The following is a 15,479-nucleotide window of genomic DNA, read 5'->3' on the forward strand; positions in this document are numbered from 1 at the left end:
AGATTTTTAACACAAACATAGAAAACGCATCATCTGTCATATAAAGATTCTTTATCACGTTTACCAAAGATCAGGTTGTGAGGTTAGAGCTTAAAATAAAACTTCAGTCTGAGGCTCCAGAGGAGATACAAAAGTGGCAGGAGGGTGTGTAACTTGTACATAGTATCTCTGGACAGGTTCTGCTTTGACACCTCTTCTGCTTTGAAAGCGTCTCTTGTATCATCTCTATGTACTCTGATTGGGAAAAGGTAGAAACAAATGTGTGCGAAGCCATCCGTCCACGTAGTGTGTGTGAATCGTGTTTTCTTGTTGGCCGCTGACGTGGAAGAACAGTTTGTCTCTTCACTTCCAGCTTGATGGACATTTGGGTTCTGTCCAGTTCGGGGCTGTGACCACGAAGCTGCTATGAATGTTCAGGTACAAGTCCTTCCGAGGTCCACCTCCACTGTCCTTGAGCAAATACTGGAGGGGACTGGCCAGACAATGTGGGGGACAGCTCTAGGTTTGAGGGTGCCGCCAACCTTGCCTAAGGTGATGGTCCAGCGTCCAGTCCCCCAGCAGGGCGAGGCAATCCCGGTCCCCCCAAGTCCCCGCCAGTACTCACTGCGGTCAGTCCTCCGCACTGCAGCCTTGACATGGGGCGCACGGACGCCTCCCCATGGTCTGTGCCTAACGCCTGGCCTTGTGGAGTCCTTACCTGTGGAAACGTCTCCTCAAGTCCTTTGCATGCTCTTTAGAATTTGTTTTCTTATTGAGTTTTGAGAGTCCTTTCTCAGATATATGCTGTATAAATGCTCTTCCTCAGCTTTGTTTCCTTATTCTCCAACGACATCTTTTGAAGAACACAGTTCTTGATTTATACAAAGTCAAACGTACCCTTTCTTTTCCTTTTTATGAGTTGTGCCTTTGATATCCTACTTAAAAAGTTTCTGAGGGGCTCCTGGCTGGCTCACTTGGACTTTTGATCTCGGGGTTGTGAGTTCTAGCCCTACATTGGGTGTAGAGATTACTTACATAAAAGAAACTTGAAAAAAATAAAAAAGAAATCTGACTAATCTGAGGTCACAAGAATTTTCTGCTATGTTTATTCTAGACTTTTAGATTTAATTTATATCTGATAAAGTTCGAATATTTCTTAATATATGGCACAAGGTAGGCAGGGTTTTTGTTTATTTTGCATATAGACATCCAGCACCGTTGTATGGAAGTGGGACCTCTCCTCCCTTCCGCTGGCTTTGTGCCTTTGTGGAAACCCAGCTGTGACATGGGCTTCTGTCTGAGCTGCTGATTTAGTTTCTTTGATCTATTTATCTTTCTGCCAATTCCACATGTTCGTGGTTATAGTCACATTATAATAACAACTGGAATCAGATGTTTTTGCCCTCCTAAATTTGTTTTGTTTTTAAATTGTTTCTGTTGTATTACATCTTTGAATTTTCATAGGAATTTTGGAACTGGCTTGTGAATTTCTTTTAAGAATCCTGCTAGGAATTTGATTAGGACTTTGTTGAATCTATACATCAATTGGCAGTGAATTAATCCCTCTCTGTGCAGTACGAGAACCTAAAAAATAAAAAGTCTTTTCCTTTCTCCCTCCAGCTTTCGTGATTTTGCTGCCAAACATTTTATCAACTCTCACTGTAAGCCCTTCCCTGCATCTTGTTTTATTTCTGCTTAAACAGTCGATTCTCTTTTAACAGAATTTAAATAATAATCATAATCTTGGGTCATTTTCATCTGTCTGAGGTTGCCGTTGGCATTCACCTCTCAGGCTCTTAGTGAATTTTTTCAACACTGGAATCATCCTGATGGAATAAACAAGCCGAGTCTCTCCCTTTATTTCGTGACAGTAAAAATCCCAAAATTTCCTCCAAAACTTCCAATCTGAAAATAGGAAAAATGGATTCAGCCAACTGATTGTGAAATGCAGGTCAATTAGAAAAGAGTGTATTTATCATGGAGTGGGAAATTTAGCCTTGAGTTTCCTGCTAAACTGGAAGCATTTTCTTTAGGGTCTGGAAATAGCAAGCGCCACCCCATCTATAATCTGCATGTCTGGTTCATCACTCATTTTGCTGGTCTTGCGGTTGTTGGTGAAACCCCTTCATCCTACAGGCATCCACCAAAGGCACACATATAATATTCTGAATAAACTATAGCAACTGTGTTCATGGGTTTCCTCAAGCTATCAAAAGTGCTGATACAAATATAAATTAGATGACATGGAATTCTCATGACAGATTAATGAGTCATTTTAAGAAATTTTCTGGGTAAAGTTTGTATCATGTGTGATTACAGTTCCTATGCTTATGTATAAATACAAGCACATGCATAACCCTGGTGGCTATTTTGTGTGCTGTGGTTTTAAGTGAGTTCTGCTTCCCTTTATGAACTCTCTAGACTGAATATTTGATAATGGACATTTGCTGTTTCTATTCAAGAAAATCAGTTCTACTAAGATCAATTAAAATTCACAGAAGTCCTGCAAGTGAAAGTTCAAGCGTCCCGTTTAATTTTAGTTGGGCAGATTACAAAATATCCATTGTGCATAAATGGTGCTGAGTTTTCTTGAGTATTTTCTGATTTACTTGTTTATCTTGGGGGAATATAACGCATGTATGCCTTTGATCACAACGGGCCTTTTATTCCAAATACCAAGCAAAGAATCAGAGCAATAGGTGAGCCTGGGATACATGGCCTGTGGGCGGCTGGCCCCTTCTTAGTCTCTGCATTATTTCCATCCTTTCTCTCAAAACTCTACATGTGGCAACAATCCAGCATGACGCAGTGTCGCTGTTGGCTTCTGCAAGCGACTTCTGTTCCCGGCCCCACAGAGCGTCCACGCTGTGCTCCCGTGGCAGGAAACGTGTTTCTCCAGCAGACGGGGGAGCACACGTGTCAGCCCCCTGAGTCAGGGTTCATCAGCCCGGGGCTGGTGCTTGCTCGGTCATCACGCGCCGTGGGCGGCCGCTGTCCCCTCTTCGATGTCCCCGCACGTCGGCTAGCGGGACGGTATCCCCCAAAGAGCAGGAGTCACACGGAGACCCTCCCTGCTCTTCTTTCAGGTGCTTGCCCAACCACTGTGAGCACGGTGGCAGGTGCTCCCAGACCTGGACAGCCTTCTACTGCAACTGCACCAGCACGGGGTACACGGGCGCCACGTGCCACCACCGTAAGCGCTCTGCCCCGCCCCCTCCTGCCCCTCCTCTGCCCCGCCCCCTCCTGCCCCTCCTCTGCCCCGCCCCCTCCTGCCCCTCCTCTGCCCCGCCCCCTCTGCCCTGCCCCCTCCTGCCCCTCCTCTGCCCCGCCCCCGCCCGCCCCTCCCCTGCCTTCCTCTTCCGGATGCCTGTCCGCGTGGCTTTATCTACAGCCGTGACCCACGCACGTGCACCAGGGTCTGGTTGTGTTCTAGGTGGCTCACTTAAAGTCACTTACGTAAACATAAAAATTGATAGAAAAGAAGAAGACAATGGACAAAAGGAAAATAAACCTAAGAAAATCCATTGTAACCAAAGAGAAACCTGAAACAAAGTCAATCATTCCTAAATCAATCTCTGGTTGGGTTTCTTGAGTTGGCCACAGTTTTGCTTCTGAGCTTTCTGGCAACACCACACAACGGAAATGTGATTGTTACTAGGTTATTAATGCTCACAGAAGTAAACAGATTCCCAGGAGAATCCTGGTAGGACCCGGAGGTCTTTTGATGGTGGTGGTGATAATTGCAGGTTCGTTTGTGGGACGTCTTAGGTGTCAGGCCCTGTTCTTTGCCTCTTGTGCATTACACAATCCCATCCGCACTATGGGCATGACTGAAATCCCATTATCCGGTGAGGAAACAGCCGGTTCTATAACTAGTGTGGGTTTCTCACCTATAGCATCACTGAGGTTTGGGGCCAGAGAAGCCTGCTAGGGCCGCCCTGCGCACTGTAGGACGTTCAGCCGCATCCCTGGCCTCCACTCACTGGAGGACAGTGGAGCCTCCCTCTGTTTTCTCCAAAATTGCCCCAGGCTGAGAGTGCCGCCTTGGTGGGATGCTCTGCACATTTTATATAATTTAACCTTAGGAGACTCATGGAAGGCAGGCAGGTGGGGATGCCATGAAGTCCTCTCTCACAACGGGGCCTGCGTTTTGGGAAGGTGACCCACTGGGGGTCTCAGGGTCTGATCCTCGGGGAGGACCTGGGACCAGGACCCTGTCTCACAAGGACGCCTGGAGGAGAGGGAGGAAGACAATGGTCAAGAAGGGCTCTGGGCAGCCCCACCTTCTCAGGCTGGCTCCGAGTGGCCCGCGGGGGGGAGGGGAGAAGAGGTTCCAGAACCAGAACCCAGGGCCTGAGGGGAGGAGGAGCCCCCACGGCTGTGTCTCCTCTCATCCATCCCCCGTCATGCCCAAAACAGAACCCCCGCACAGAGCAGATGCCTGGTGGATGTGCTTTTAATGAATTGACTTTTCTAGTTTAATTCTTATGAGTGACTGTCAGTCCTCGGGCTCCGAGGAAGCAGTCGGAGGATAAATGAATGGGCTCTGCTTCTGCGAGCCGCCTGACCCACCCAAGTGGGTATCACCGTTGTTCTCCCCAGAACAGCAGATGGCCCCCAGTAACGCACCGGTGAGGCCGCTCTGAGACATGGCCGGGAGGGGACCTAACTAGCCCAGGTCACCCCCCTGCTCTTAATTGGGGTGGGAGGGGCGAGGTGAGCGGACACACTGTAAAGAACAAAGGTTCATGTGTTCCGGGGCCGTCTGCCAGCAGATAAAGCTCCAGCCAAACACTCGTGGTCTGGTTCCTGGTGACGGGACAGTACACCAAATTCTGCACTGGACCAAGTAATCGAATTTGCCTGTAGAGGCTTAACAGCATTGTAAATCTAACCCTCCTACCTCCTTCATTACCTTATCACACACAGTCCTTTAAACAATGGTTCCACATTTTCAGATTTGGTCACATTTCCTCCCGGAGGGTGATTATTTGCTATGATGCAGAACATGGGGTCTCCTTCACCTCCTCCTTATTAATGTAGGACTCTCCCTCCATCCCATTTCCGGTGACCGACTGGTGGTTCTCCCCAGCCCTCTACGAGCAGTCCTGCGAGGCATATAAGCACAGGGGCAAGTCCTCAGGGAGATACTACATCGACCCTGATGGCAGCGGACCCCTGCAGCCCTTCCCCGCGTTCTGCAACATGACAGGTGAGTCAAAAATTTCAACTCTTAGAAACAAAAATCACAGCCCGGTAAGTAGATTTGTACCTGCCTGACAGCTTTATTAGGATAACCTTGTGAGAGCAGTTATTCAATAGAAGCATTTGATATAAATCATTAAAAATAGTTCAAAAGTGAAAATTCATAATTATGTCATTATTTACATGCATGTACTCTGTGGAATATTTAATAATACAATTTTGCCTATTAAATCCTGAAACAAAAGGTTTTTCAAGACTTACCTGTTTGGATTCATGGATGTGCAAGTCAAAAGCATTTTCACCTGTTTTGTTGTTGTTGTTGTTGTTTGAGATCTTATTTATTGCAGAGAGACTGAGAGCACGAGTGCAGGGAGGGGCAAGAGGCAGGGAGAGACAGAATCTCAAGCAGGCTCTCCTCTGAGCACAGAGCCCCATGCGGGGCTCAGTCCCACGACCCTGAGATCATGACCTGAGCCGAAATCAAGAGTTAGGACGCTCAACCGACTGAGCCACCCAGGCGCCCGCATTTTCACCATTTTACATAAGTAAAAATTGTGTACATTTCAGCTAGACAGCTTGATGGTCTTTGAGTGAGTGTGAACATTCGATGTGTGTGATTGGAGCTCCCTAATCCCCGTCCACACCGGAGTCCATGCGTCCACCCCTCAGCCCACGCTGCCCCTCGCCCCCGGGCAGGACACCTTCCACGATGCATCTCTGCATTGCTGTGTGACGTTAGCTCCAGTCTCCAGACAGAACTGCCTTCTCTTTAAATTTTCTACCTTGCTGTTTCCGATAGATAGTGTTATCCAGATTTTAGAGTGTCTCCCTGGGCACTAGGTTGGATGCTATCCCCCCAAAATTCACGTCCCCCTGGACGCTGCGAATGTGACTGTGTTTGGAAATAATGTTTCTTCAGATGTGGTCCAGCTGAGATGCGGTTGTGCTGGGTGAGGGTGGGCTCTGGGGCAAAGGCCCATGTCCTGATGAGGGGAGGGGGACTGGGGACCACGGACACAGGAGGGGAGGGGTCGTGTGACCAGCAGAGGATGGCCAGGGTTCCAGCTACACCAGCAGTGCTGCAGGAGGGCGTGGTCCGGCCACCCCCTCACTCGGGCTCTGGGCCCCGGGTGTGGGAGAACTGACCTGGGTGCACAAAGCCACCAGGCTGTGGTGCTTTGTTTCAGCAGCGGGGAAGACAACACACCCTGTTGCAAATTCCCTGAGGAAAGAACCATTTCTGGATAGATTTTTTTTTAAGATTTTATTTATTTATTCATGAGAGACAGAGGAAGAGAGAGAGAGAGAGAGAGAGAGAGAGAAAGAAGCAGAGGGAGAAGCAGGCTCCCGAAGAGCAGGGAGCCCAATGCAGGACTCGATCCCAGGACCTTGGGATCATGACCTGAGCCGAAGGCAGATGCTTAACCATCTGAGCCACCCAGATTTTTTTAATGATTTTTGAATAGTTTAAAACCATTCCCATGAAATTTTTTATTTTCTTTCTCCTCAATTCTCAAGATAAAATCTGAGTGTTGCTGCCTTTAACCAAATTATTTGAACAAACGTGAGTCAGGCAGGTCTTCCTCCCGAGGTTGTGGAGCGGCGGGGATGGAGCGGCAGTATGCCGGCAGCGCGGGGCTCAGACGAGCATTTCCACACCAGCGCCCAGACCTCCGGTGGAGACACGGGTCCGTGTCTGAGACAGCTGGGCCCAGTAAACAGTGAGGGGAAGTCCGAGGCTGGTATCTGGGGACCCCTGGTTCCGCAGGTAAACACAACTCCCTCTGGGGTGTCTTCTGCTTGGAGGCAGTGCGTGGCCACCTGGTCCCTGCTGCACCTGACGTTCTCTGCAGACAACGGGCACGCGTGCTGGGATCCCCTTTGGGTGTGCAGCAGCGCTGAGCCGTGTCTGGGCGGGCGGCGGCACTGAGCCGTGTCTGGGAGCGCAAGAGCGCGGAGCCGTGTCTGGGTGCACAGGAGCGCAGAGCCATGTCTGGGTGGGCAGCGAGGAGCCATGTCTCCGCGCGCAGGAGCGAGGAACCGTGTCTGGACGCGCAAGAGCGCGGAGCCGTGTCTGGGTGCACAGGAGCGCAGAGCCATGTCTGGGTGGGCAGCGAGGAGCCGTGTCTCCGCGCGCAGGAGCGAGGAACCGTGTCTGGACGCGCAGGAGCAAGGAGCCATGTCTGGGCGCGCAGCGGCGTGGAACCTCAGAGGCGGAGCCTGATCCCGGCCTGTCTGCCCCCCAAGTCCTCCTGGGGGTCCATCGACCAGACTTGTGGGTGCAATGATGGTGTGTCTGAGTGATGGCCAGGCCTTGACCTCTGGAAGAATGAAGATGTGCCTTCATGCGTGGTGCAGGCGTGCACGCGTGGTGCGGGATGCCACATGCGTGTGCCTGCCCCAGAGCTGGGCGGCAGCAGGAGCACATAAGGTCGTTTGTTCGCAGCTTCACCTCAGCAACCTGTGTCCTCCGCCTCGGACTCAGAATGGCCACAACAGCGTGAGGCGCCCTGACCCCTTACAGACGCTGTCCCTTGCCACAGGGTGAGGGGACAGCAGGCAACCCAGCCGTGCGTGTGCGTTTAGGGACGGAGCCCTCGCCCAACACCGCGGATGCCAAGGGGCTGGACTTGCTGAGGCAGCGCAGTGCGCTTGGCGGATTCTCAGCGGCAGTTTTCTTGACTTCGTTGTGAGTTCAAGGCCAGGTGCTGAAGTCATCTGTCCCATTGACACCTTCTGTACCCTAACATTTCCTCCTTGTGGCCACAGTCAGCCCTGGCCATCCGGCGGCAACGGCGCGGCTTCACTCCCCCGTCTCTCAGTCCCGGGTGTCCTGGGGGCTTGCGCCAGAGCCTCGCCTCCGAGGAGGGCGCTGTAACAGGAGGGCCAGAGAAATGAGGAGAATGGGGCTGACCACGACCCCAGAGAGGCTCTGCGGGATGGGAGCGTGGGCAGGGAGCACAGTGGTAGGCGGGATGGGCCCTCGTCCAGGCAGGCCGGGCGCACGGGGAGGGCAGCTGCGGAGGAAGCACCCCACCCAGGGAGGCATGAGACTCAGAGCGGCCTCTGAGGAGGGCCCCAGACCTCACCCGGCCTCCTCAGCCCCAGGAATCATGTGTCCCCTCTGCAATGGGAACAGGCCAGCAGGTGACAGGGACCTGAAATCCAAGGTTGGGTCGAGAGTCGTCACGGCTCTGAGGACGTCCGGGGTTTTCCTCGGGGCAGCTGCAGCCCTGAGAGCCCTGGGAGTGGTCTCAGGAGGTGCTGCGCGGCGACCCCCTCTCCTGGGCTCTGGGGGCAGCGAAGTCACCGTGTCCCTTGTCCCAGAGAACAGGGTCGGGTGCCAAAGGCTCATGCCTTGTTCAGGGGACAGATAACTGACCTGTTTATGGTGCTCACAAAACCCGCCGAAGTCGTAATGGGAATCGGACTACTTGGGAAGGCAGAGCAGGAAGACAGCAGAGGGGAGCCCCCAGGGAGCGCATGGGCTGGGCTCCTCAGGGGCAGCGGCCGGAGGGCAGCTGGGGCAGGTGCTGCCGGGGCTGCGCCCCCAGAGGCAGACAGCTCCCCCTCACGTGTGCTGGCAGTGCCAGTGGTGGAACGGGTCTCCAACACGTCTTGTGGAGGAACGAGGCCCGTGCGCCCCGCCCCGACAGAACAGGGGCCGTGGCCACGGGACGTGGGACCCTCATCTCCGTGGGCGCCTCTGGCTCACCACCACAAAGGAGGCACGGGCTGCCACCTCCCGTCAGTGAGGACGTTTGGCACCGATGGGACAGCTCCTCAGTGCTTGGGAGGACCATGCGATGCCCTCAGGTCTTCGAGGCCAATTTCCGTGTTGGAGCTGTCCGTGTCTTCTCGGTTTCCTCCTGGGGACGCAGGCCCCGTGTGCTGTGCTCCCATCACTGCTTTGTTTGGATTTACCTCCTGTGTGAACTGCACCTCCTGCTCTCTGACGTGTTGTCAGGTGGGACGAGAGGTGTGAGTCGGAACCCGGGGCGCTTTAATGCTGGAGTGGGTGTCACGGGTTCGGTCCAGATGAATCCAGCCCCTGAATGAAACCAGCCTGATGGGCCCAACTGCTCCCCAGCTGTGTCCAGAGGGCAGCCCACGATTTCCACGTCACTTGGGCTCCAGGGGTGGAGCAAGCAGGGACCATGCGGTCCACTGTCACACGTCCCCGAGGCCATCGCGGCTCCAGCGTGCACCGTACCCAGCGACCCCAGGTCTGACCCCACGAGAACGGGGAGGCATGTGCAGGTGACCCCAGAGCTCCAGCCCCCTCCTCCTCCTTGGCCGCGGAAGCACCAGGGCAGCAGAAGTCCTGAAGAAACGAGCTACAGCAGCTTGCGGGGCCACCACCACGGCGTGCCACACGGCAGGTGGCTCACACAAGACTCGGCCATCTGGCTGCTTGGTGGCTGAGTCCTCCGTCTGATGCACAGTCACGGATGGTGCCTGTGTCTCCGGCAGGAACTCCAGACATGCAGGATGGGGTCACACGGAGTAGCCAACCAACAAAACCAAGTCCGTGGGGCTGCTTTCCAGGCCCCTTAATCAGACAAATCCCAACAAAAAGGGACAATTTAACCAATTCCTTTTCACAGATGACACTGGGCGACTGGACCACACAGAGAGAGTCCCGGCAGTGGGGATTAGAAGAATCCACGTCCCCTTGTGCACCAGCATTCAGCATGCAGGGTTCAAATTCCAGCCACTGTGCCAGGTCGACAGATGTGTCCCAGGTAGATAGAAGTGCCCCAGGTAGACAGAGGTACACCCAGGCAGACAGAAGTCCATCCAGGTAGACAGATGTATGCCCAGGTGGACAGAAGTGCATCCAGGTAGCACAGGTAGACAGAGGTGCCCTAGGTAGACAGAAGTGGCCAGGGGTCACGGCACTGTCACAGGCCATGGTATCTCACCCTGCAGAGCAGGGTCAGGTGTGGGTCCAGGAATGCCCCTTCTCCTTGCCTCTCAGCTCTGAGCAGAGCAGGTGTGATGCCACAGTGACCTACAGAGAGCCTGCAGGTCAGTGCACATAAGAGGAACACAGGTTGCTGACAGCGTCAGGCTCATTCTCCAGTGAAGAGTAGAGTGTGTGTTAAAGCAGAAAAGCCATCGTTTGCCTTGCATTACTTTAGGTTATTAGAGAAATTGAATAACTAAGTTATACGTCTTTTTCTCTCCCATAAATGTTGTCTGGCTAAAAATCCAGAAACACCCACTTTCACGAAAGGATCAGCTCAGACATAAATGACACACATCATCACAGGAAGACCACTCTCTCCCATGATTTAAGGTTTAGAGTCCCATTTGCGTTGACTCTGCGTCTGCCCACTAGAAGGCGACCGGCGGTGCTGAGTGGCCAGCTCAGTGACGCTCCTCTCCTTTCTTTCCCGCTCCACCTGTGAGACATCCCGTGGACCGTCATGCAGCACAATGGCTCAGGCCTCACCAGGGTCAAGGGCGCAGACCAGGAGAACCTGCACCGGGCGGTGTTCCAGTACGAGGCCAGCCTGGAGCACCTGCTGGCCGCCATCGCCCGCGCCGGGCATTGCCAGCAGCAGCTGGAGTTCCACTGCAGGAGGTCTCGGCTCCGGGACTCACGAGGTAGGTGCCAATGACGTGCACAGCCCCGCCAACCCCCACCAGCCCCAGCCCCCAGTGCTGAGGTGCGGGTGGAGGAGGCACGGAGCACAGGTCTAGCTTGATCCAGGGGCAGATGCTTACCTTTCTCTATCGTATCCAGACTGACTCTCGGGGCTGCTTCAGGCTGTGCCTTTCTTCCTTCTGACCACTCACCGAGTCACCATTTCCTGTGTCCTATTAGCGCCTCGAGTCCTGGTCCCCCAGTCCTCACTGCTCTTCCCAAGCATCTGGCCCCAATTTTTCTACTATTTCACTCTTTATGAAGGAACGTGTCTTTCTGGACATGGCTTCCACCGTGCATGCTCCTGTTTGGGAAGCTCTCAGGCCCTGCTCCGTACGCCCCTGCAGGGTCCAGGGACCTCCAGGCATGACCACTCTCACCAAACCCCACACTGGCTCCTCAGCTCCTGGTTTCCTAGTGTGGATGCTGCACGTGATTTATGGTACAAGCTCATCTGAATTTTGCAAATCACTCCTCTTTTCACCCACGAGGGAAATGCCAGAAAAGTATATGTAGCCTCAGATTAAACCCAGTCACTCGAGGTTGCTTCTTCTGCAAAGGAGCTCCTGCAGATTAAAGGGAAGGACGGCCAAGGGCTTCCGCTGGCGGGCCAGGCTCTCCCGCTCCCAGGCAGACCCTCCTGCCTCCCCCCAGTCTCTATAGTACCTAACAACTCACAAATGCAAGCAGAGGCCCTAGGTGTTATGACAACCTTTGGAGAATCACTGTTGGCGGGAGAGATGAGCGATGTAGAAAACACACTTACAAGATGCAGCCCGGTGATGTCATTTCTCTCTGGTTTGAAAGCATAATGGTGAAATAATTAAAACTTTAAAGTGTTATTATCAAAATATCTATTAAATATTTTAAGTGCCATTAGCCTTCCTGCAATGAGCTTTCAGCCTAACTTGGAAGAAATTGATCTTAGATGCCTTCTCGCACTCTCTTCCCGGTCCCACGGGGAGTTCGCAGTGGCCAGGCATTTTCTTGTGAGCGGTTATCAGTCCTGGGTGGAGAGGTCCAAATCTGACAGGGAGCGGGACGGACCACGGCCCTGCCACACATTGGGTGCACAGAGTTTCTTGGTGGCCGCTCAGCCACTTACAGGCGTGGAGGAATGTCCACACAGCCCCGCCTCCCACGAGCCCCATGGGTGCATCTCCCGCTGCACCCCCGCTCATCACCGGCTCCCGGGCATGGGGTGGCCTGGGGCTCTTGGAGACGTTGTCCCTCTCCTTCGGTGGCCCGGGGCATTTGCGAGGGGTCATAACAAGGCAGCCATGGGCTGTGGTCCAGTGGGGTGCCGCTGCTCAGGAGAGCTTTCAGAACAGAAGAGGCGCTCAGGCAGGGGTAAAGAGTTCACCCTGCAGAGGCGTGGACTCGCTTTTCAGCGCAGCGGTGCCCCAAACCAGCCAGGCCTCGGCAGGGGTACGCCCCACGCGGTGCCCCGAGGAGGCTTGCGGCCAGGGCCTCGGAGAGCGTGATGCCGGGAGCCTGCCTGTCTGGGCGGGGTTGTTTCGATCCGACAGGCATTCAGATCCACAGCAGGTGTCAGCCTCTCGTGTAGCTGCGTTTTAATCCTGATGGCAACTCACTTTTTAATATAGTTCTTGAAGAAATCACATAATTTTGCTGATTAAAAATTATTTAATGCCACGATGGAAAGACTTGGGTGCCGTCATTTATTTTCAAGGGATGTAATCAGACAAACCCAAAGTTGGATTAGAATTCTCATAGAAACATCATCCTGTCACAGTGTTAAGAATAGGTTCACTTCCGAAGCAGATTTGTTCTTGGCTGCCGGTTTCTCAATAGCAGACTGGGAGAGAAGGGGGTCATCTGGGGGAGGCAGGGCCCGGGGGCCAAGCAGAAGTCACCTTTCGCAAACCTGTCTTTCAGATGGAACCCCTCTGAGCTGGTGGGTTGGAAGCACCCATGAGATACGCACTTACTGGGCAGGTTCCGTGCCCGAGGCCCAGATGTGTGCTTGCGGATTAGCGGGGAACTGCGTTGACTCCCAGTACCACTGCAACTGCTACGCAGACCAGGATGAATGGTGAACTGCCTGTGATTTCCTTCTTCGAGATGTGCTTTTGCTATTGCTCAAAATGTGTATGTTCGGGTAGATACTGCACAAGCCAGGCCAGGGATTAAGGTGGATGAAATTATGCCCAAGTGAGTTAAAAACATCTATGGCGATAAAATACAATACCATTAATCTGAATTATTAAGATCAGTGATTTGCTGGCTTTCTTCCTTTCTTTTCTTCACTTCCTGTTTCTCATTTCTAACATCTTCGTCTTGAGCAAGGACAAACCCCCACAAAGGGCAGAGCACCACTAACAAGCCCTATGTTCCTATCACCGCCACCAGCTCATGGTGGCCTCAGATTGTGGGCTGCCCCCTGCCTGGATTACTGCTGAGGAAACCCACACATCACACCATCTCATCCCTCAATATTCTGTGATAAAATCCATGGTGAATCATTTATATTTTTTGTTCACTATGACATCGGCCTCATTATAATTTCTAAAAGTTTTGAATTCTGCCTCATTAAGTTCACTTAAGAGATCTCTTCTTGACAGGACATAGTTTCTGAAGATTGTCCCTTGATCAGAGTTCCTGATCAAACAAGTGCAGGGCATGATGCTCCGTGAGGCATGCTGCTTGGGGGGCTGGGCTGGCCTTGCACACCACAGGCTCTGAGAGGGTGTCCAAAATTATTTGATAACATAGTTGGTCAAATCAGTTTATGTTTAAAATCATATATATCACATGTAGACCACACTTTGGAAATACTAGCCTACAGAGTACCACAGATGTAAAAATGGTACTCCACATATTAAATGCAAGAGGTGTCCCATGTTGATAGAAAATCTGTGAAGTTAGAAAATTGGTTACTTAGACATGAGGCTAAAGAAATTGCATTGCATATTGATTTTTTTTATTTGCAAAGTGGAAAGGTTTTGAAATCTCTGGGATTCATGTTTCAAATGTATCACCAATTTAAAAATACTCCCCTTGGCTCAAATGCTTTAGGTATAGCATTTATATGCTACTCTGAGCATGGGTCATGGACACCAGAATCACCTCTAAAAGAACAAAGTTTGATCAATGTGATTTATTTGGCCACAGAATGTCTGTTATACTCAGGAACCGAGACAAAATTGGGTTGCTGTGGGGTGGGGGAGCAAGGAAACATTTCTGGTGGCACGGCTCAGAGCAGGACCCTTGGTCATTAACGTGATGTAGGAGCAGAGGTGGCCCTGGGTAAGCATGTGCAGAGGAGCCTGGGCAGGGGTGAATGGCTCTGACGGTCGGGGTCTGGGAAGGAGCAAGACTGGAAACTGGAGACAATCTATGTAAAGACGTGGGTATGCGACACGGGGGGACCGGTGTATCTGCGGTCTCCTGTCAGCGACCAACAGGGAGGCCACCAGGGAGAAATCTCAGAAAGCTGCAAGACCAGGTGGCTTGCCCAGAGGGCATTAGCCCCCTTCTGCTCTCTGACCCCCTGACGGCCGCACCGTGGTCCCTGTGACTCATTCCCACCGCGAACAGTGTTTCCAGTTATGGGGGCAACGTCACTGATCCTTCTGGATATTATCCAAAGATCCACTTGTAGAATTTCTACTTCCTGTCTGCAAAACATGCAGTCATGTGGTGAGAGCTCCTGGGAGCAACCGGAACCCGGAGCCACAGACACCACCGGCCACCTTGGGCAACTCACGCCAGTGAACCCAGAGACAAAGGAGAGGGTTGCTTGTAGTCTGTCGAGCTGAGCTGGGCTGCCTCCACGCAAATGGGGTGGAGAGCACATCCTGAACCCAGAGAATTCTCTGGTCTTCTCTGGCACTGACTCGCCCAGGACATGGCATTCATAGCAACCACAGCCTGACAAGGGAGAGGCCAAGGGTCAGACCCTCAGGAATGGGTATTAGATATGCTTTGAGGTGGGCGGCTTACCCAGAACAGCGCTCCAAGGCAGAGGGGCGTCCACGGTGGGTGGTATGCAGCAGCTGGCGAATGCTATTTCAGACCTCAGAGCCAACAGCAGGGACCATTGTTTGGCCCACTGGGGACCACTACTGGCCACCGCCCTGAAGAGTCAGTAACAAGACAGAATGAAGCCAATGTGGGCACAGTGGATCAATGCAGTGCAAGGGGTGCACTGCAGTAGACACCGTCAGGGCCACCCAGATGTGCATGCCCCAAATACCTTTCTTCTCTCTGCTGGGGGCAGTCACTGGCCACAAGGATGTGCTTGGCCTGTGCAAGACAGACCAAAGTGCCGGAGTACTAACACACCCAGCACGCCCCACCATTTGTCGGGGAGGGACAAGGTGTGTACGGGGATTCTTTACACCATGGCTGCAACATGTCTGTTAGTCTGAAATTTGTCAAAATAAAAGATTAAAAATTTGTAAATGAACTCAAAGGGGTGTGTGTGCATATGCACCTGTGTGTGAATTGGCTCCATCCTATCTCCACCTCCAACCCCACCTCCACCTCCACCTCCACCTCCACCTCCACCTCCACCTCCATCCCCACCTCCAACCCCACCTCCAATCCCACCTCCACCTCCATCCCCACCTCCACCTCCACCTCCACCTCCAACCCCACCTCCAACCCCAACCCCACC

The 15,479-nt window shown here is 52.7% G+C and overlaps 1 protein-coding gene across 2 annotated transcripts in view; it reads left to right on the forward strand.

The window, feature by feature from the left end:
• The window catches only part of LOC112836267 (contactin-associated protein-like 4), a 164,518-nt gene that overhangs the window by 104,462 nt on the left and 44,577 nt on the right, over nucleotides 1-15,479 (forward strand). For both annotated transcript variants that reach the window (XM_073888824.1, XM_073888823.1), the window contains exons 11-14: nucleotides 3,066-3,172; nucleotides 5,072-5,191; nucleotides 10,600-10,797; nucleotides 12,737-12,893. In XM_073888824.1, the coding sequence (XP_073744925.1) occupies nucleotides 3,066-3,172; nucleotides 5,072-5,191; nucleotides 10,600-10,797; nucleotides 12,737-12,893 (582 nt within the window). The remainder of the gene's footprint in view (nucleotides 1-3,065; nucleotides 3,173-5,071; nucleotides 5,192-10,599; nucleotides 10,798-12,736; nucleotides 12,894-15,479) is intronic.

This window comes from Callorhinus ursinus, unplaced genomic scaffold (genome assembly GCF_003265705.2).
Source record: "Callorhinus ursinus isolate GAN/ISIS: 27379988/994484 unplaced genomic scaffold, GSC_fseal_2.0 scaffold96, whole genome shotgun sequence".
NCBI classification, from domain to species: Eukaryota; Metazoa; Chordata; class Mammalia; order Carnivora; family Otariidae; genus Callorhinus; species Callorhinus ursinus.